This window comes from Lissotriton helveticus, chromosome 7, assembly GCF_964261635.1.
Source record: "Lissotriton helveticus chromosome 7, aLisHel1.1, whole genome shotgun sequence".
Lineage (NCBI taxonomy): Eukaryota > Metazoa > Chordata > Amphibia > Caudata > Salamandridae > Lissotriton > Lissotriton helveticus.
This window is the reverse complement of record NC_136068.1, coordinates 266,618,067-266,640,831: the sequence shown is the minus strand read 5'-3', so window position 1 is coordinate 266,640,831 and position 22,765 is coordinate 266,618,067. Positions and strand designations below refer to the sequence as shown.

At 43.5% G+C, this 22,765-nt stretch overlaps 1 protein-coding gene across 1 annotated transcript; it reads left to right on the top strand.

The window, feature by feature from the left end:
* Positions 1–2,006: 2,006 nt before the first annotated feature.
* On the top strand, positions 2,007–22,588 carry SALL4 (spalt like transcription factor 4). The gene is made up of 4 exons (XM_078652050.1): positions 2,007–2,186; positions 11,910–14,810; positions 15,496–15,797; positions 20,541–22,588. Exons 1-4 carry the CDS (start codon positions 2,012–2,014, stop codon positions 20,988–20,990), a joined length of 3,828 nt encoding a protein of 1,275 aa, XP_078508176.1. The 5' UTR covers positions 2,007–2,011; the 3' UTR covers positions 20,991–22,588.
* The last annotated feature ends 177 nt before the right edge of the window (positions 22,589–22,765 follow it).

Below are 22,765 nucleotides of genomic sequence, written 5' to 3'. Positions count from 1 at the left end.
GTGAATGGTTAAATGTATTTTCCTCTCCTAAGTGCGTCTTCCGTGCATTGTTTATTTTATAATTGCAGACGCGCTGCATTCATCGAGTCCAAGCGTCTCATGGGCACTAACGTCTTCTACCGTCATTTTGAGCTGCATAATACTGTAAAACACTTGTGCTTTTCCGGGAATTTTAGTCCTCGTTTATTTATTTCCCTACTTCTCCCGTCAATTGAACTGTTGTTGTCCACTTTACCTCATGTTACTCTAATTCCCTCCTGTGACTTTCAGGGACGTGCCATTGTGTTTTTGTTTTATTATTTTATGACACAGGTCTGGTGTTTCCTTCAGTTGCCGTCCAAGTAGTAAATGACTTTTTGTTTCTTCCCATCGTTATGCTTTTATTCAGTGCAGTCATGCCCCCTCACATTAGTTGTTGCCTGCAAAAATCCGGCTGCCGCCGGTATCAGCTCACTGTACACACACACGGCGCATGTCACTTCCTCGGCCGCCGGCCCTTCAGCGCTTTTTTTAACCAATTTATGCGAGAAATTGCACAATTGTTCTAACAAAGTCTGTGCCCCTCCCCTCCAGTCCGTGTGTGGAAGGCGTGCCCCACAGCAACTGTATGTCCAGGAAGGCTTCCCCAGGTCGACCTTACTGAGAGCGTATAGAGTGCTGCGAAGTCCTGGTGTGGTGATGTGTGCTTTATAGCTCCACCCGAAACTGCCTCATTTGGGTGGTGTTTGCCGCTTCTGTGAACTCTCATCGAGAAATCACGGCTTTGCTGCAAAGAAAAAATATATATATATATAGTCTACCCGCTATATTTGGTTGTGCGTGCACGTGCTGGCAAGCAGGAGGAGGCGTGGCGTCAGCAGAGATGCAACATTGTATTACTTCCTTAGTTCATCTGCCGTGGGGACTCTGCGGTTAAAGAGTTCAGCTGCATAGGATCTCTGCACATTGTTTACAATCGGGTTGTAATTGTAGAGTCCGGGCAGTGGGGGAGGGGAGAATGCCCCCCTCCAGCTCAGCACTGCACTGTAATAAATAACAGAGTGAATGGCGACGCTACATCTCCAGGCTGAGCCCAGAACCCGTCTCCTAGGAGCCAACAGGTAAGATGATCTAAAGCCATATTGACATTAAACTTACACTATTCGTTGTTTCAACCCGAAACGGGCTAAAATACGTTGTATTTAAAGCACAGTTTTGGGATAATAGTTTTAACTTGCGGGGCCAACAAACGCCGAACTTCCTGGTGGGTGGCAGTACCTTAATAGAGCGCGGGGTACAATAAGTGGTATTTTTTTCCCCTTGGATTTGAGCTGTAGTTCCTTAATGACAGAATTGAATAGAGTCTCTGCTATATCAATTGATTTTAAAAACTGCAATTTTAATTAACTGTAAAAATGTTTACATAAATGTTTTAGTTTGGAACGCCGCCCGGAAAAGATAAAGATTCGTGTATTTATTATGATGACTTTTAATGTAAACGGACAGAAGTGTGTTTACATACGGCAACTGTAAAATTAATAACGAAACGCAATTCAAACTGGTGTAGTCATTACATTAAATTGTGTTGTAATGCTTTACAGGAATGGAAATAATACTTGTCTAAATTATTGTTAATACAGTTGCATCTCACCTATGACCGGTAAATCCAATCAAGCATAAAATCGAATCAATAAATTGAGTGCAAAGGGTGGTTGGCTGGGAGGAGCCTCTCAGTTCGTGATGCCCCCTTAATAAAGAAAGGCTTTTCCTGCTGGGGGGACTATGTGTGATGTCCGCCCACAGTCCTGTCCGCGCGCTCTGGTTATAGGACAGACCCCGGGAGCACGAAGTTCACACGCCGCCTGGTCACTTTCATCCCAGCAACAACTACAATCCCCAGCGCGCCCTGCGGCGGATCCATGAATGGCACCTCTTTTGAATAATCAAGGGAAGCTCCTGGAGCCAGGCCAATCAGCTGTCAGGGAGCCGTGATAAATCGCAATGCATTATTGATAATCATAATTAGTCTGACATGCGCGGTCCCGGTGAAGGGGGCGACTTCCCAACTCGTGGAATCTGCGGCTGTGAGCCGGGGCAGTGCTGCTGCTGGGGGGCAGCTCCCGATGCGGCTGGAAGCATCATGTCCAGGCGCAAACAGGCCAAGCCGCAGCACCTGCACTCCGAGGCACCGGAGCCGGCCGCTGGGGGTGAGTACGGGCGCGGCAACTGGAACTGTGGATGCGCTCAGGTGGCATGGGGTTACTTTATCCAGTTTATCAGAGCTCTATCAGAGTTCGAGGGTTTCCAGGATCATGACCTCACAGCTAACCCCTGCACTATGACCGTATTTTATATTATTTTTAATTTAGTGGTAAAGTGCTATTATTGATCGAGTTTGGGAAAAATGTGTTCAATCAAATTAAGTGTTTAGAAAATAAAATCTGCATGCAGTGTTTTGAGGGGATTTATAGTGAATTATTATTATTATTACTTTTTTTTTATTATTGTAAATACGTGTGAAGAGGGGTTTGGTGAGTTTTTGTTCGATCAGAGCACGGTGCTCGCTGCTGACCCCGGATCCGGGTGGGCACACACCGTACATTTAAGGGGTATACCCGGGATGGATAGCTCCTTTTGTAAAGTTAGCTACTGCGCGGAAGCGCCCCCATAGCCAGCACCCTAAACCTCCCCTCCCAACCATGTACAAGTTTCCCTTCTCGGGTTCTGGGCACCCTCGGATCACCAACGACCTGGGACCTCTGTTGCCTCCCTGACCTCCAGCCATCTTTGATTTCCGACTTCCTAAAATAGCCCCATGAGCGGATGGTCTGCGGGTCGAGATTCCTCGGGGGTCTTGGGGGCATTGCCAGGGGGTGACATCCGCCAGAGTTCATACCAACCTGGGGGAGCGAGAGAAGCTCTATTAACCCTTATTGGCTACGATCCTCGTGTGTGTGTGTGTGTGTGTGTATATATATTTGGTTGTGATCGGTTTATATTGTAACGCACATGCATCCATTCTCTCAACGCTGGACTTTTGATAATTTGCAGATATGAACTATAATGTGACTGGATGCTAACATCTAACCTCGCAAATAGTTTAATTGTTAACGGCATTTGTGCGTACTTTTAGTGAACCGCTTATGGGTGCAGTATTAATGGATTTATAAAGCGCTAGTAACACAGAATCGAGGCGCTATAGATAAATATCAACATTTAGTAGGCTCACTTTCGTATAAGGATTTTCAGAAGTCCGCAAAATTTTAAGTTTACATGTACCATTGCATCCGCGAGGTTGTATGTTAAACACATTTACAGTGCGGATTCCTGTAAGCACCACTTACTTGCATGTGTAAAGTGTATGTGTGTGTTTAAAATGCCATTGTTTTAAAGTTTAGCTGTGCGCATGCTAGATCGATCCGGTGTTGATCAGACCAAGCTTTGTAATTTGCTGGTTCAGGCTAGGACCGGTTTTAGGGCCGGAGATTGAGAAAATATGGAAGGACATGGGGTGGGCCCGGATTACAGGGGTGGGGTGAGGGGGGAGGGTCACGGGAGTTCATTCAGTCAAGCGGAAATGTTTCCTATTATTTCACTATGGGTTTATTGGATATTTTCGTCTAATTGTAATTTGACATAAAGGTAACGAGAGTAAAGGCGATTAATCGGAAATATTCTTGGGTGCGTAGGATTCCACAGTTGCAAATATTTTGTTAATTTCCATTGTGCTCAGTGGGTCAGTTTCCATCAGAAATCTGCATGTTTGAAGGTCCGGTTAATGGCGTTGAGTGAAACAACAAGCTGCCAGAAGGCAATAAATTGCATGTTTAATGCATGACTTTTTTTTCTTCTCTTTCTGCGTGTGGTTTGGTTGAGGTGGGGGTTGAAGAGGGTAATGTTTCTCAAATGTAAATAGCAACCCGCGGTGGGAGATCGCCCCTTGGAGCCGGAGAAGACTGGTTAACTATTCTATGTCCTGAACTGGACCTCCCATGGCGGGCGATTACAAACCCGCTCCGCCAGGCACTCCTGAATACACTACTTTATTCCACGTCTAAAGTGAGCGCGAGGGGAACTCGCCTATTTTAAAATATTCATTTTTTTATTGCGCTCTAAAAGTAGCACTCGGTCTTAAATAAACACTGTTTGAAGATTGTCTGGACTGAAACTTTCCCAGTTTATTAGAACGTATTATCGGATCAAACCTGGTATACATATTTTTTAACTCATCGATTCCCTTTTATAGGTTATCAGTTGTTTTTCTACTCATTGCTGTATCTGATTGACTAGTATAGTAGGTTGTGGGAAATATATTGCGTTCTGGCGCCACCTAGCGGCTAGCTTGTTTAGTCAGATACGTATCGTTTCCTAATGTGTGAGTGACCCTTCCTGGTCAACTGCTGTTAGTAAATTAGCGATTGAAAGGGTTTTGGCCGAGGGGCACAGTGTCGTGAACACAGGAGATATTTACATTTTGCATAGCGTAGCTCCTCTAACTCAAAACGCTTCTAGTTTATATGCAAGTGTTAAATGGAATGCAGCCTCTAAAACGCCCATTTAAAGTTGTATCCGCCCTCTGAGTTTTCAAAATACTTCTCCTCTTGCACGATATCACACACCTGCGATGGGCGTTCGGTACATTAGTAAAGCAATTCGGTTATTTGTATTTTCCCCGATGTTGCATGTACTTTACTGGTCCAACAGTTGTGTGCTATAGTTGTGCTTGGGTTTTTTTTGTTTGAAGAGCTAGCGAGAGAAATGGGTTGAAACCTGAATGTTGTAGTGTGAGCTATGGCTAGTGGGGACTGGTGTGATCGTCGGGCTGCTTTGGTTCCACTAGCGGGTCACATCACAACAACCTAGCACAACTGCAATAGTGTGTGTGTTAAAGTCTAGACTGCAATGCAGATCTTCGATCAGACTGGTGCCTTCTGTGGACACATGGGGTGGGGTGGGGTGGGGTGGGGTGGGGTGGGGTGGGGGAGGTTGGGCGGGTCATAGAAGCGTGCAGATCATTGGCCCCGCCTCTGGTGAGTAACATGAACTAGCGCATATTGCCATCCATAGATCCCACTTCTTGAGGGCGCTTCTGTTGGCGCTATTGTATTTTCAATCCGCATTCAAACATGCTGGAACTTTTACCCCCACACCAAAAAGATAACATTAAATCTAACCCCATTCACTTTACAGCTGCTGGCCTGGTGTCCAAAGTCCACTTGTGACTCGCTGCTTCAGCGTAGGATTTTTCTGTGCATTCTGGGACTCGTAGTCCCGGGATGCCCCGGTCTAACCCACATCGAGGCCAAATTGGGCTTCACAAATTAATTTCACAACCTGGAAGCGGACCTTGGCACACCCCATTAGCAGAACAGTATTCTCGATTCTGATGCTCATAGGAAGCGAGGGGTCGCAAGTTCGGTGGGATCCGTACAACAGCTGTATATGTTAACCTTCCTTCAAAAATAAAACTCTGACCATCAAATAAGTAAAGTTGGAGATTTAGCATGACGGCCAAGGCGGCAGCAGTTCTCGACGTTGCAGTATTAAAGAGCAGCTACCTCACTCTCCCAAGACACCCGTTTTCCACTGAGAAATGCTGGTACCCAGAGGTCCAGGTTCTCTGCACCTGCCCAGTTGCCTCAAGTGGTCTCTGAGACCCCTTCACAAAGGCAGAAGCTGTGTGTGTGTGGTGGGGGGGGGGGGGGGTTCTTTAGGTATAGAGTTGATGGATAAGCATGTCTATTGCATTTTGCCCCCAGGGGCAGTCATGTTCTGTTGCTTCCCGCGGCCTGCGCATGCGCAGATGCTGACTTCCCAGTATTACATATTGTGGGGGCGTTAATGGTCGCATGTTTCCACGCCTCGAGCACGTGTAACCGAACCCCTCTTGTATCCTCCGCTCTCGTGTTCGCCAGCAGCACCGTGGGGCGTTTTGACAGGACTGTTGCTGCCGCTCCACACCTCCCACCCTTCCGCCTGCCCTGGGTGATAAGTTGCTGTCAGGCATCTCACAATTGGGGTCCTCGCGCAGTTGACCTTGGCAGCGGGCCCTGGGATGTTTAGCCTCGTCCTAAACACCGTATTAGTGTTAAGTGCGGTGTGGAGGGGCTGGGCTGAAGAACTTGTCTCCAGGTGCTGCTCGGTTTATTATGCCGCTGTTGACGTTTTTTTTCTTCAGCCAGCCTCTGTGGATGCCTCTGACGTGTAAATGGCAGCGCGCACTCCGAAATAGCTATATACATGACCCTAGTATCTATCGGTAATGCTCCGTTCCACCGGATATTGCAGCGTTTTGGCAGCAACGGAGTTTTGGGATATGGACATTCCCGCCTGTAAGTACTAATATTGAACTTACACCGCGTGTTATGTCCCAGGTCTGAATACTTGGGCGCGTGTCGCACTTTGTCAGTGCCGTGGTAACAATAATTGATGGGTAGCTATTGGTAAACTGTGTGCATAAGTGAATTGGTAGATTAGCTTTTGGTTCCCATGCGCTTTTTACCTATACTCTAACCTCTCCCCCCCCCCCCTAATGTTGTACTTGGCTACATTTTGAAACCTGACGTCATCACCTACTTTTTTTTATGGCAAGCTATTTTTATTATTTTTTCACAGAAAAGGTACATTCGCTATACAGTTAGGAAAGGAATTCCAGGTGGACTTTACAGGTCCTTGCAAAAAGAAGTTGCATATGAGCTTAGTTGGTGTTACCAACAGTGCGGTTGCTGTTTTAAGCTTGTCCCTCTGGAGCCCTCTGTTGTCCGTCTAGGGTAAGGTGGGGATGTTTTCATAGTTATTTAAAACGGGGCTAGGCATCTAGCAAACACAACCGTGGGTGCTAAAAAAAAAATGTATTCCTTCTTTAGTCCACACCAGACCAATCCACATTTCTTGACCCAGTACAAAGCGTCGTGAGGGAGGGTCGGGGCATGCGCGGTGCTTTGGCCAGACGCCCGGGTTAAACTGCCTCCGCTTGGCAGCGGCCTCGGACAGATGTTGCCTTGGTGTTCAGCACGAGGCCCAGCGGGTGTCTGCTGCCCTAATCTGAAAAGATTTGACACGGTGTTTAGCAACTTCGTTTCTTAAAACTCTTTAAAAACTGTAGCAAAAGGTTAATCCGGCTAGGGATTTGGACACTTTTTTGAAAGAAGAGAAGGAAATGTATTTTCTTCGCTTTCTGAATGTATGAAATCGTTTCCTTTTTTTATATATCGAACATTTGTGCTATAAAGCTTATTTTAGAACGTTTAGGCACTTTTTCATTAGAGTAAAGTCCGGAGTTTATACATAGACTGTTGATGCTCTAGTTGAAGTATCGCTTCCATTGTAGACCTATTGTAAACATGGCTCACTGGAAGTTTTGATTTGCCTTTGCCATAGCTTTTTTACACGCCACGGTTGTAGAAAAGGGGAGGAAAAAAATAATTACGGTGAACCCTCTCTGACTAGTTAATTGTGTGTATTTAACTTAATCGAACCATTTAGAACTCCATTCACTTCGATAGCTGTAAAATTATTTATTACATATAAGGAAGGATGGCAACACCTCTCCCCTCATCTCTCATGGTGGACTCTTGTCTGGCTTTTTTAAGTTGTAAGATAAGTCGTTGGGATGGTCTATGGCCCCTCCCGTTTCCTTTGAGAAGTTGACTGCAGTGCTTGGTTTGTCAACTGTAAACACCAACCTCATTTGCAATTATATAGAGTTTTTTTGCCTGCTTTTCCCATTTGGTTGTGATTGCATCTGAAAGCCCTGCTGAGTTTTACTGCATTCTTCTGCCTTATTGGATATCAGATGCTGGGAGATAACATTCCACAGACTGAGTGGAGAGATGAAGAAAACAGAAGGTTTTGGGTGTCTATCAATCATTGCTGAGAACATGAGCCTTTCCAATTGTTTCCTTATTTTTAAACCTCCCTTAACGCCCCTTGTATTGCTCCCTTGGCCGCCAGTGGGGGTGGGACTTTGTGTACATTGAGTGTCTAGTTTGTCGTCCTTTATAAGCTTCAGTTGTGGACGCGATAATAATTAGTGAAGACAAATGCATATACGTGGGCAAACACACATGCCCAAATGAGTAATTGTGTGTTTTTTTAATTCATTTTTTATACACTGCGTTAATTGAAGAGAACTTCTGGGGGCATCTTTTGCATATGATCGTTGGCAGGAGGCACTAGTGAAACACTAATTTCGCTCCCACACCATGCGGACTCTACCAGCTGTCAGTGCACGTGGCGGATGGAGTGGGGCATTGGACTGTGCATACATTTGTGTATGGAGGGGGTGCCACAAGCCTACTGACCCTCACCCACGAGGGTGGTTTGACCACTTAGTCATTTGTGGGTCCCCAAAACTTGCGCCCACAGCTGGGACATGTCTGTCACTTGCAGATTTAAAACCACTCGGGCGATAAATTGTTCTTGGTGGACACGTTTGTCCTGCAAGTCGCAACAGTGCGGTTGGTGGCGTTAAACTACTGCCCTGTGAAGGTGCTGGCTGCATGAGCAGTGCCTGGCAGTGGGGTTCACCTTCTGGTCACCACCCCCACCCTCCAACATGAACAAATCAATTTCACGCTGGCCACTGCTGTGCATTTTGGAGCAACACTACTGTGCCTAAAAACACACTCCCACCTTTGCCTTAAAACATTTTCATCCCTATAGAATTTTTTTTGGTCGGGAAAATGTACATTTTCTGTAGATACTGTCGAGAGGGTGCTCAACTTCTTCCTTGGTAACAACGGCCTTTCGTCCAGTGCAACAAGCATTGTAGGCTACACTGCACGTAAAGTGGTTGGTTGTGTGTGTGTGTGTGTGTTGATTCATTTTGACTGACTAACTACATCCTTAGGTTACCGGACCCATCCACACTTGCTTGACTTCTAGTTGGGTGCTGCAGAGCTCACAATGTTACCAGCCTAGAGCAGCGCACCTACATATGGTTAGGGAATCCATACTGTGTCTGTAAGAATCCAACCAACACCAGGGAACCAGCAGGCCACAAGAACACGAGCATTAATCATAGCAATAAGGAAACGTGATTTCAATAACAAACGTGAGATTAGCACAGCAGGACAGACTGTTTTAAAAGGACTACGAGCTAGCAGTGTTATATACTACAGAACCGGTTTAGTAATACTGCGCTCCGTGCCGCCATTTTGAGGCGCTAATCTCTGTATTAATGGTGTAGCATCTGAGGATTCACCTGGAGCTTGGCCTAGTGACGTGCTCGGGCGCTTGCCCCAGAGCCACAAAGAATACTTACATTATTATGAAGGTAACATCCTGTCTTTACCACCCCTGCATCGCAAATTATTTTGTCACCAACATCTAAACTGGTTTCATTTTACCACCATCCTAAACTGTGCCTAGCTTTCTCCGGGTGTTGATTTTGAAAACCCTTATTTGTTTACAGGCACTGTGTGTGTGTGTGTGTGTGTGTGTGTGTTAGTCAAACTCTAATGTGGTAAATCATACTTTTACCCAAAAACGTTCAAACCAGTGAATTGTTTTTTATTTTATTTTTTAAAGTTTTTTATAGCGCTAACTAGACCCGAAGGTATCAGCGCGCTTTACATACATCCTGTATAATAAAGCAGACGGAAATTGCATTACATAGTAAGCAGGCAGTAAGAAAGCAAACCAGGGATAAAAAAAATACAGCATGAAAAATAAGGTGGTTATCATAGTCCGGTCACCAACTATCCTTGAATGTCAAGAGAGAAGTAAACTCTGATATTGAAGTCTAGGTTGGTTGGCGTTGGTCAGGAAAGTATTTGTTAAGGAGATGGGGTTTCAGGTCCCTTTTGAAACGGGCAAGTGCATGAGTAACTGGAAACGGCCTGTAAGACTTTCCGAACGATTTAAATAAATAAGCCATGGTGGGTTAGTGAGTGGTGAGCTAGACCCTGAAAGATTTCTTTCCTACTTGGGTTTGTGACAGCAAAATACCTATTATAAGTCACTCAAGATGCCAACCCGTAGTTCGCAGCATCCATTGAAACCCCTTGTCAATTGTGTTTACGTGAGAATATATGGTCTGGCTGTTTATGTGAATAAACAGCAAAACACACAAGATGATGGACGGAATGTTGCACAATGGCAAAACAATTAGCCTCAGTCACAGATCTGAGTTTAATCCATGATATGTGAATAAACGGACCATGTTATATTTTGTCCTGTATCTGTCCTCTCAGTCTATTTACCCTACACCCTATAGGAAACTAGTGTCTCATACGCCTATTCATATCACTGGCAAAAAGGCTTGTTATACATAAGAAATGAAAGTGCTAGTTTAACTGGTGTTCTAGGGAGTATTGGGAGTAGTGTTCCATGTAGTCTTCAAGAGGGCTCATGAAACTATATAATGGGAGTGGCTGACAGCACCAGCTGGGTCCTGGTGAAGCTGTTTAAAGATGTATTGTAAGCCGCTAAGAATATCAGTGTTAGACTTTATAGCGGTGGATACCAGTAGGGTGTTCAAAGTATCTATAACATGTCTCTCCAGCCGTCGATCACGAGCTACCAGTAGCTCACAGTACCCTTCGAGTACCTCCCAGCCTTGAGTTCATTTTTAACTAGGAACTGCAATAAATAGGTGTTGCTTTCATTTTAAAGTTAAGAAAAGGCTATGTTTATTTTACATTATTATCAGGCTGCAGAGTGATGATGAGCAGTGCTGCACTCAAATGTATGACCCATGTGGGTCTCGGAGGATCAGGAACTGAAGTACTGATATATTTAACTTTTAAAGAAGTCTGTTTTTTTTTTTTCCCCCCAGCTCCGTATTAGAGCAGGAAAACAACAACATATTTCAGGATGCTTTTAATTGAGAGAAAATTTAAAATTAATTTACTTAACTACTCTTCATTTAAATTTTTCTTCATTTTCAAAGTGCACATTTACACACAGCAGGCATCTTGCTCCCTGTGGCTGGTAGATACAGTCCATTACCTATACAGAAAAGTAGCCCTTTTTATTTTAAATGAGACATTTAAAGTGAAACAAAATGTTTCTATGAAACATTGTCTTAATGTTTTTCTCTACTTTAAATTAAGTCCTAATTTTTTATGAACCATGTTTTTCACTTTGAATTCCTCACATTTAAACAAAGAACTGTATTTTACTCTTATAAATATGGCACCATATCTATGGGACACTGGGAGTAATAGGCCTGTTTGTAAAAACACTTGCACATGACAGAAACTTAAAATGAGTTTCATGTAATGCATATAAACACAAAGCTAAATCTTGAACTGAATTTTCTCCATTTCAAAGTTTTGCATTTGCACACAGCATGAATCTTGCTCCCAGGGGTTGGTAAACATGCTGCCATATTTATAACTGAAAAATACAGCCATGTTTCTTTTAAATGGTAGAAATTTAAAATGCAGTAAAACGTTCTGCAAAAATATTTGTAACATTTTCTGCACTTTACATTTTTCACGTTTAAAAATGTTTGTGTTGTACTTTTTGCCAGGGCCACATATGGTGAAAGGTATGACCTGTGCCACAAGTACACACGACCCATCCCATTCATTCTCACACATCTTCATGTGTCCCTACAAACCATGCACTCTCTGACTCACATGGCAGCCTAGCTTAATACCCCTATTTTCAGTATTTTGTTCAAACCATAGTATTGGGCTCTCTGAACATTAGGTTTAAAGTTTACAAACCTGGGCGAGGGGGGTGTCTACTAACAATGCTAAAGTTAGTTACTGGGTTTTACGTAGTTCAAAACCATTCCAACTGATTAGAAGTAGCTCTCATTTCTGAAAAGATCAGGGATCCTTGTCTTTGGTGTTCTGGATTAGCAATCTGATGAGTAATTTAAGTGAGACTTGCTTGAAATGGAAAATGTGTTCATGCTTTGGTGACGGCCCAATTTTGATGTACTTTTCCTGATATTCTCCTTTGGTTTCTTTCAGGTGAACCAAATGAGAGCAGACCAGACAGCGACTGCACAATGAGCGCAAAGCGGTGCAGAATGGAAGAGAATCACACCTGCGAGAGGTGTTTTGCTGAGTTCTTTGATCTGTCCCAGTTCATTCAGCATAAGAAAAGTTGTTCCAAGACCCCACCTGTGCTGATCCCGAATTACCACGAAGAAGCGCTGTGCACTGAGAATCTCCCAGAATCGTCTCCTAGTCATTTGCCTAATGGTATGAACAGTCCAGGTGCAAGTGACCTCCAGCTTGAGCGGTCCAATTTGGCTGTGGCGAATGTGAAAGAAGAATCTTCCCCCACTCCGATCTCATCGGAAGGGAGCGCGTATCGGAATGTGTCGCCACCATTGCACCAGTCTCCACCTGCTCTCAGCCACATACCAAAACCAAAGGTGCCGAACACTAATGTTACTTTGCAGACTATAAAAGGCACAAAGGTGGCGGTAAATCAGCATACAGCAGATGCAATTTCAGCATCCACATTGAGTCTTAACGCAATTCCTCTGATCCTTGAACAACTTGTGTGCCTGCAGCAGCAGCAACTTCAACAGATTCAGCTGACTGAGCAAATTCGCATACAAATTGCAATGATGGCCCCTCATGCCTTACACCCATCTGTTTCAGCTGCTTCTGACCCACTGAAAGCATTGGGTGCTCACCTGTCACAGCAGCTGTCTGCTGCAGTTGCTCTTATGGGACAGAAAGCTGGTAACCAAAGTCTATCACTGGAAGCCTTAAGACAGATAAAAGTGCCAGTTACGAGCACAAGTGTGCCACCCCTTAGTACAAGGCCTGCTGGACTTCCTTCATCCTTGTTCAAGCAAGAGTCTAATAGAACTATTCAAAGTAATGTTTCAAGATTTCCAAACCCTTTGCTACCTCAGTCACCAAGCTCTGTTCCCTCTCAAAATCCACTTACGTCAATTCCCTCCACAATAGACTCTTCACGAAAAGGAAAGCCTCCAAACATAAGTGTGTCTGACCAGAAACCAAATACAGAAGAATCATTTTTTAGGCATAAATGCAAGTTTTGTGGTAAAGTTTTTGGCAATGATAGTGCTCTACAAATACACCTTCGTTCTCATACTGGTGAAAGACCTTTCAAGTGTAATATTTGCGGCAATCGTTTTACAACTAAAGGAAACCTTAAAGTTCATTTTCAGCGTCACCGAGACAAATATCCCTATATTAGAATGAATCCGTACCCAGTACCTGAGCATCTTGATAATGTTCCTACCCCCAATGGCATACCTTATGGAATGTCTGTGCCCATGGATGAATCCAATGTAATTGCAGATATTAAGCCTATGTTAACTCCTCTGCCCATTGGTTTGAATCTTTCCCAGAATGCTCCACTCATAGCAGGCATGAAGGATTCTTTGGGTGGTTCTCTCTCGAACAATGTGGTGTCCAGACCATCTTCTGGCAGTGAAGGTGGGTCATCCTCTGGTGCAGCCAGTAATCATTCTTCAACCGAGCAGCAGAACTTTAATCCACCCCAAGCTAATGGCTTTTTTGGTGGATTTAATATAAATGACCAAGCATCTGAGACATCAAAGCTGCAGCAACTTGTTGAGAACATTGACCGATCAACAAGAGATCCTAATGAATGTGTGATCTGCCACAGAGTGCTTAGCTGTCAAAGTTCTCTTAAAATGCATTACCGTATTCACACCGGAGAACGGCCCTTTAAGTGCAAACTCTGTGGTCGGGCTTTTTCAACCAAAGGAAATCTCAAAACACATTATGGTGTTCACCGTGCAAATACCCCTTTAAAAATGCAACATTCTTGCCCAATTTGCCAGAAAAAATTCACAAATGCAGTAGTTCTACAACAGCATATCCGCATGCACATGGGTGGACAAATTCCCAATACTCCTCTCCCAGAAGGGGCTAGTGAAAATACAGACTGTGATCGTTCTCTCTCTAGTGAGAAGAATGTAGATCTAAATAACAGTTTCACTGATGACCGCATGGAAGAGCTTGATTTAGATGATCCTAACTTTCCAGATGCTCAAAGTCGTGCTTTGAAGCCTCCAAGCCCAAATAGTGAGTCTCGCACACAAACCCCTCCAGGGGTTTTGTCTAGTATAGCAGAGCTACAGCAACAAATAAACATTGTGAATTCATCCTTGAACTTATTAAGACAAAACAGTGCCAAATCTAGTGGGATTGGGTCACCAGATAGTGATGGCATGACAAATGATTCGTTATCTTTTGAGGGAGATCAAGAGTTTCAAAATGGCCGAAGTCCAACAGCATTGGACTCTACATCATTTCCTGTGCCTTCACCCCCCAGCAACCACCATGGAAGCATGACTTCCAAAACAGCTGTATTTAATGGGCACAAGTTTGAGGTTGGTTTACATGACCAGTTGAGTTCTGAAAGTCGCTCTCTGGACCGGCCCCATGGGAACTCTCTGGACCGGCCTCTGGGGAACTCTCTGGACCGGCCTCTGGGGAACTCTCTGGACCGGCCTCTGGGGAACTCTCTGGACCGGCCTCTGGGGAACTCTCTGGACCGGCCTCTGGGGAACTCTCTGGACCGACCTCTGGGGAACTCTCTGGACCGACCTCTGGGGAACTCTCTGGACCGACCTCTGGGGAACTCTCTGGACCGGCCTCTGGGGAACTCTCTGGACCGGCCTCTGGGGAACTCTCTGGACCGGCCTCTGGGGAACTCTCTAGACTATCCGTCAGACCGCCCTGTGGATTGCCACATGGACTCTTCTATGGAAAACCACATGGATAACTCGATGGACGATTCAATCGATAACTCAATGTATCCAGATGGTGAAGGCGCATTGGATCTTACTTCTGCCAATGTCAGCAAGAGGGCCATAAAAGAAGAACCAGGATTGTATTTCTCAAATGGAGACTATGGTGAGTTCCCATAAAATATATGGTGGTTTGACATGTATTATGTGGATGTAAATGTTTTTTTTTTTTTTTGTTTTTTTGTCTGGTTGTTGTCTGTTAGACTGGCTACTGTTTATAGTACGGTGATGAATGTGGTGCTTGTTGCACTGTACGCTGCCTGAGACAACAAGCCAATTTTAAAATTAGTTTCTTTGTCTGACTGTTGTATCCTTGGAATTCTTAGCACTGTAACCTCCCAACTTTTGAAGAGATCAGTACCTTTTGAATGAAACTATAGCTACTTTTAGAGTAGATAAGTGACAGAGGGTGGGTACGTTTAATCCTATCTTTTCCTTTGTTGGCAAACGCATTGTGTTCCTTTTTAGTGCTACTATATCATAGCATCCACATTCCATTCACGATTTTTCTGGATTTGTGTAGTGGTCCAACACTTTACAGGTAATTGTGACTAGTGTCCCTTTCCTAAACAACTAAGCAACTAATTTTGAAGCATGGATAGGCAATATCAGTCAGAAACAACTCTGTATTTCTTATGTCCATTGGTAATAGTGATGCATAATTGACTTAAATACTGAACCACTGACTTTCTAGCAAAGTACACTATTAATCTTTCTTTGAGGTTATTCACATCATTTAAATGAGTTATGTCTCCTATGGGCGCACGTGTAACTGAGATTTCTTGTTGCAGGGAGGAGTAGTGCTCCGGGCTTCTTTCCTCAAGTTCCACCAGCACTCATAAAATTGGAACCCTCGTCTGATCGTCTGTTTGGTGATCGTTCTAGCTCGAATAGCCAGCCAGCAAATTCTTCTCGCTTGTCACCACTACTGATGCCCCCACGTCGATCAGCTAAACAACACCTCTGCAATACATGTGGGAAGAATTTTTCTTCTGCAAGTGCTCTTCAGATTCATGAGAGAACTCATACTGGTGAGAAGCCATTTGCCTGCACCATATGTGGGAGAGCTTTTACCACTAAAGGAAACCTAAAGGTAACCCCTCATTCCACTCCGTCAGATTCAAAGGAATCCTTATGTTTTTTGGATCTAAGAAAACTTCTATTTAGAGGTGTTACACTTTTTGTTAAGCATGGGCAAACTAGTTATGATCCTGTGTGTTTACGGTTGAGTTATAAATTGTGCATACTACTAACACAAAACTGAATGTTTATGCACTTTTTTTATTTTTTGGGGTGGTTAGAAATTGTGTAAGAGGCCCTTTGATTCCATTACGTGTGTGTGTGTGTTTATAAGATATATCCATAGGAAGTTTAAAATACAAAATCAAAATTGGTTGTCCATGTGGTCTTCTGTGTGACAACCTAGGGTCTTGGGCGACACTAAATGCATGTCAAGGGGGTGGAGTGGTGTAAGCTCTAGAATTGTGGACAGGCTTCAAGCTTTCAACCTAAAGTAAAGAGATTTGGGGGTGGGGGGGTTGCAGAATTTCACTTTCCAGTAACTAGTGGCTCAGGTAAGATCTCCAATGGGTGGAAATAATGTAGACTGTTAGCCTTTGTGGATAGCATTCTTTAATGATGGCTGTGTTATTGGACTTTTTTCCCTTGACTGATTATTTTAGACCAGAGTATACACATGATTGGTAAGGGGTGTGGTTGAATTAAGCTGCGAATGGGCGGTGTTTTCATGCTGCATGTGGTGCCTCTAGGCATGTTCTAAGGCATTGCTCTTAACCTTTTAACAGTGCTTCCCCTACTGAATCATTACTGTATTCCGGGGGCTACCACTGAGTTAATACTGGAAGCCAGGGACTCCAGCTTAAACGATTTTGATTCGAACCTCAAAGCAATACACACCATTATAGAGAAACATTCATCAAACAAATCTAGAAATAAGTAACCATTTAATTCCTATATATAAAATATATATTCTAAAAAAAATCTTCATGTACACGTTGGAGCTTTTCTAAATTAAATGGAGGCCGCCCATTGTCCACGCTATTCTGGTTGCTGTATATTCACTGCTTCCATAAATTAATCTGAAGATACCAACTTGATTTTTAGTCTCTAGTTTCAAATTCCTTCAATTCCTAGAACGTTTAAGTGTCAGTTTTATATTTTGCTTATCTATACTTGACTAATATTTGTATTTTAAACAGCGGTAGATCCCCTGAGTAATAATATATTGCACAGTAAATTAAAACATTACAAATGAAACCAAGGATTTAGGCTTTCTACACATGGTTTAAAATCTTTCAGCTAAGTGTTTTTTGTGATTATATATAATGCATCAAAGGTATTAAATTCAAGAGTGAGACGTTATCAAGAGGTAACTAATTAGTTCATTGATGTTGCCATGCTCTCAAACTTGTAGCGAGTCCTGGTCTTAAGTACACTGGAAGTTGGAGAGGTCGACTAGTTAAAGTGCCAATGCATAATGGTGTAAATATGGATGGTGCAATTTGGTCAAATAAATTAGTCCTTTAAGATCGTGGGTTCTAAGAAGTGCATGCTGCATAGACATGGCTGGTGCAAACTTGCCAAATTTGGATGCGGCTTTGCTTTTTTCTGAGTTGAAGTGCTTAGTGCGTATGCAGGTGGCAAGGCGTTGTGGCGGCTTGAGCATTTCCGTCATGGTAGGGTAGATTTTATATTCACTTTCCCCAGTGTTGTGCTTAGTCCGTTTTTCTTTTGTTTGCCAGTTTTTCCTTGGCAAACTGGCAGTGACCCAGTCTCCTTTCTATGATATCCAGGACAATTTGATTGGACGGAGGCCGGGCTGAAGCAGCCCAGCACCGCCTGTCTGCAGGTTCAAATGCCTTTTTGATTGAAAAGGGATGGAACATTGTTCGTTGCTGCTCCAGTAGGCTTGTGCAGCTGCCTATTGTGTGTGGAAGGTCTTCACGCCCGATTCCACATAGGTGGCTATTAGTCGACATTCTATTCCGCTTCCAAAGTAGTAGGTGTAGAAGCAAAGTTGGCATACCCAGACGAAATCTTAAATATAAATGTCTCCTTCACTGGAAAGTTGAATCCTGCACTGAGATAGGGTTGCGGTTTCACAGCAACATAATTGTTCAGTACAAACCAGCTGTGTGCCCTCTTTGCCAGTAATTGCTTGTCTTCTATTATGGAGCTCGCTTTGATGGCTTTGACTAGTGTTTTTAGGTCCCGCCTACGCAAACGCTGCTTTGTAGTGACCTTTTGGAATCACTCCGTACTTTTTGGAAGACTCGTGCATGTACTGCACTGTTTCCAATGAGCCCTCATGCATGTACAGTTTTACCTTGCGGGAGCGAAAAGCGGCACCATCTGTTTGCACTTATCACGCTTGCCACTGCTCACTCCGTAAGGTAAACGCTGTAGATGGACTGAGCCTGGAAGCCACGCCCACTTCCCTACCGAAAGTCCAGAGTTCGCATCGCTTTAACTTTCGGGGCCGTGCTGGTTTTTCAGCACTTGTGTTAAGGTTATCATGGTTCTGTCAACCTACTGTACAATGAGTTATCAGACATTCTGAAAAGTTCATTTTTATATTTCTCATTGCTGTATTTCTACATTATAGCTCTCTTGTTTTAATTATGAAATACTCACTAGTCCAGGTACCACTGGTAAATGATCGCGCTGAAAGCCCCTCCTACCAGCAGCCTAGGCACAATACCAATCTCTACAAAATGTCAATAGGAATTTTTCATCGGAGGCAGCGCTTTAAATGAGCCGGGGCTGAGTGCCTTCATTTCTTCATGTTTGTGGGAGGCACATCACCGGAAAGGGTCCGATAGGGGCAGTGTGCCAGGACAGGGCAGGTTAAAATATGACTGGCAATATTTAGGATGTGTTCAACACTACACAGGGATATCTTGTGTCCACAGCCCGCATTTACTTAGTTACCTGTGATTCTTGCATCTCCTTCAAAGGGAAGGGTGTGTATGGCTTGTTCTCTGGGTTGTATCCCAGCGTCACCCCATCGCACGGTGTGATCTTAAGCATGCCTGTGGTGTAGGATTCTCGGCTCACGCATGAGGCCCCCCCCCCCCACATTGCAAGACTGGCCAAGTCTCTCAGAGGGAACAAATAGGACTTGTGAATCTCGCTGGCACGTGAACCTGTTCACCTCCTGTTTGCACACATGTCACAGGCTGGGGGACTTTAAGGCATCTGAGCTGCTGTGCTTCTGAAACACAGCTTAGCCATTAGGTCTCGCCTTTTGGACCTTATAAGTGTTAAGACCTGCAACATTTTATGTTGTTGTACCAAGGATAATGTGCTGCATAACTAAATACTTATAAGGTCCCAAAGGCCAGACCTACTGGCTATGCCAATGCTTGTTTTACCTGGCATGGACAGCTGAGATCTCCCAGAGGGGGTGTATACCTAACTCCTTTAAGGAATCAAGATATGCTTTGGCTGACGATCTTTCTCGGGGTGACCGTTTCACCCAGAGATGCTAGTTAAGTGTGCTCTGCTCTGCTACTCTGATCTTAAGCTAGCATTTTATGACTCCCCCCACACTCCTTTCTGGCAAAGGTCTGTGTCTATATACCAAATTCTAATCTTATTTGTGTGGGTGAAGTGTATTTTTGGAGACCGAAGATCATTCTGTATGTCCTAATGATGATGATGCTGTCCAGGGTGGTTGTGTCTCTCCCTCGCAGTAGCTCACTCCCATATGTTGTTTTTAGGGATTTTTGCTTGAAGTACCTGGAGTAAAGGGGTTAAAATGGCACCAGCCACTATCTTCTTCAAGAATCTCCGTTCTCACGCTACAGTGATGCCTCTTTTCTCTGGGCTTCTTTCTGAGGATTCTAAGATCCCTTGTTATCTGGGTTGTCTCCTAGATATTTCTATTCTGCCATCTTGGTGTTCAAGTGCTAATGTAATTTTCTCAGAGTCTGGTATGGTTTATTGCCATGGTTTTCGTGTTTTTTCCAAGTAGACTTTTAGGGCATTTTCCTGTGAGTACTCTTGGGAGGCATCCAGTAAATGCTGCAATGCAACTGGTGTGCAGCTTATTAATACTTGGTCGTCCACATACAGACGGGTCGAAAATGTTAGGTTTCCCAATTTCGGAGCTTGCAGTTGTCCAGTAGGTCACCAGTAAGAAGTTGAGAAGGGTGGGGGTGAGGATGCACCCGTGTTCTAACCCTTTGGTGGTGGTGATTCGCCTGGAGAGGTGCGTCCTACTCCACTTTACCCAGGAGTCTGCATGCAGTAGTAGGGTTGGAAATTTTCCATTTGTTCAGCTTCTGCCATAGTTTTGCTCGGTCAACCTGATCAAGGGCTGAGCGGAAATCAATGAAACCAGTTGTGGTGATTTATTTCGCAGCTTTTGCAGCATAGGCATCCTGGACCTCCGCTGTTCTAAGGCTTGTGCACAGTCAATGAAGAAAAAAAAGTGTGCCAGTTTGTGTTGCATGTGAAGAGCTTTTAGGAATATATGTGCCCTAATAAGCGGATGGAAAAACCTACTGTAGAAATCAGACTTAATGCAGGTAAATGCTTCTGTTGAAAGGCATAGTGCTGTTATATTGGTAGTTTATATAATCCTGACATAATACCTATATGCCTTAGCATAATCCCAAATCCGGTTCTTCCCCAGTTGCAGGTAACCTAGCTTAATATAGTTACATGGTTGGCTTCAATGGAGAGATTTGGGTGGGTGGTGTCCATCTCATGTGCTAAATGGCGAAATATTGTAATTGTTGCCTCCAACAATGTTATTATTTCCTCCTTGTGTTTGTTTAATTCATGGATTGTTTTGTTTGTTCTCTTGAAGGTTCACGTTGGAACCCACATGTGGAATAATTCAGCTAGACGTGGTCGAAGGCTTTCCCTCGACAACACTGTTCCTGTTCTGGGGAATGAAACCAGAGTGCCGGAGATGTTTCCCAAGGACCTGGCACCTCCTTCCATGAGCATCGACCCAGCAGTGTGGAATCAGTATGCTGCAGTGTTGACCAGTGGTTTGGCAATGAAGACCAATGAGATCTCCGTTATCCAGGGCGGCGGAATACCCACCCTACCGGTCAGCATTGGGGGAGGTTCAGTCATGAGCAGTGCCTCTGTCACGATGGATGGCTCGCAGTCTGGCATGAGCCATACCAGTAGCTTGAGCCACAATAGGATGAGCCACACGCTATCTGAAATGGACAAGGTTGGAGTTGACAACTTGTCTAAGCGGCAGTTCCCACGGTTTATGGAGGAAACTAACATTGCCGTTAGTTAAGATCAAGGAGGCCGGGGGCTTGAACGAACTAACCAATTCATATACATGTGTGTAAATATGTATATATTTTGAAGGAATTTAAGCTCCGACATATTTTCTATTGCTGTGTACAAACATTTGTGGTTGTATTTGTAGAGTTGGCCAGAGTACAATCATGACGTTGCCTCGCAAAATGAATAGAAGTTGCTTCTATCACAAAGATGCGGGTCTTGCGAAGGCTGTCTTGTGACTTATGACTTGAAGTTCTGTAATTTCCAAAGGTTAAACCTGTTTACCTCTTCGTTGTATGGAGTCTTTATATTTTTGATGGAACTACTACCAGAGGCTTTGGGCAAAGCCTGTATTTCCTGGATAACTATTTAATTATGCGGGTATCCACTCTTGAATGTCTGCCACCCTTTTTAGAGCTAGAAATGTTCAACTCTTTTTTTTTATTTTTTTATATTTTTTTTTATCCCCACCCAACTTTTTTATTGTTTACATTTCCTCACCCTATGGACAGATTAACTTAAAGCGTGCCAACAATTGTTTTATCTCGCACCTGGTGACATTCAGACCCCAACAACCACCTGTTCACACCTCAAAAACCATTCTTGATATTTTACGTATAGTGTTAAGCCCTAGTAAGGGTATTTATAATATCTTCAAAAATTGACAATTCCGCATTTAAGAAGATGATCTGATAGCCTTGCTCGAGTTCTACCAGCAATAATTGGATGTTGAAAAATTGCATTTGTCTGAACAAAGAAAAAAAATCCAAGATTTATTGTATCCAAGAAATAAGCATGCATTTTCGGAGAGCCTTTCGTCCACGTGGCAGCTGCTTTGTTACTTGCCCATTAAGTAAATACGTCTTGCAAGTTCTTCTATATATACTGAAAGGTGTTCGTTTTTGAGAACATTTCTTTGTGGTGGAAGTCTACAACTTGCTGACTAAAGCGATGGTCGATCTGTATTACCACATTGTGAGCTTTTTATTTTCTTTCTCTCTATGTATTTAAGTTATCTACCTCATTTGTTCATGTAGCTTTAGTGCCTATTTCGTACTATGACCACTGTGTTGGACTTTATTTCAGCACAGGTTCCATGCACTGAAACCAAACCTTGTATTAGTAGGAGCTCTCGAGATATTAAGCCTTTCATCAATATTTCCTGGGTTTGTTCTACACCTGTAAAAATAGCTTCTAGACTTTTTTTCCTGGAGTTCGCATCACAATGAGCCTTTTTGGAAAACCTCTTTTTTCACGGGGGAGTAAGGGTGGAATGTGGTGACCTTTTCCAAGTTGATGTCTTGGAGAGCTGGAAATGAATCGCAAATAACCAAAAATGCAAATCTTTTTGCACCTCATTCTTGCTGTATGATCAAATTGCCAAGTTGTGCCTTTCCTGCTGAACTGTTTAATCCATTAACTCGAGAAGGCGGGTTTACATTTCAAAGATCAATATTCTGGAGATTTTCCTGGAGGCATTGTGAATGTATTTTTTTTTTTTTTTTTTTTTTTATCCTCCAAGATGAAGTGATCAGCACCTACTGAATGTATTATTGATGTTTTTTCCCCTTGACGTTTGAGAATAAATGTTGAATTTTTTTTCACACTGGTAGAAGTTTTTTTCTTTGTTCCTATACGTGATTACGTCTATACCAGGTGCAGTATTAACTATCTTCTGAAATTTGAACCAGAAATAGTTTTTCCACAGTGAGTGCCACTGCACACTTTAATGTTTGTAACATTTCTACGAAATAGAGGCTGGTAAATTCCTGAAAGCAATTTTTG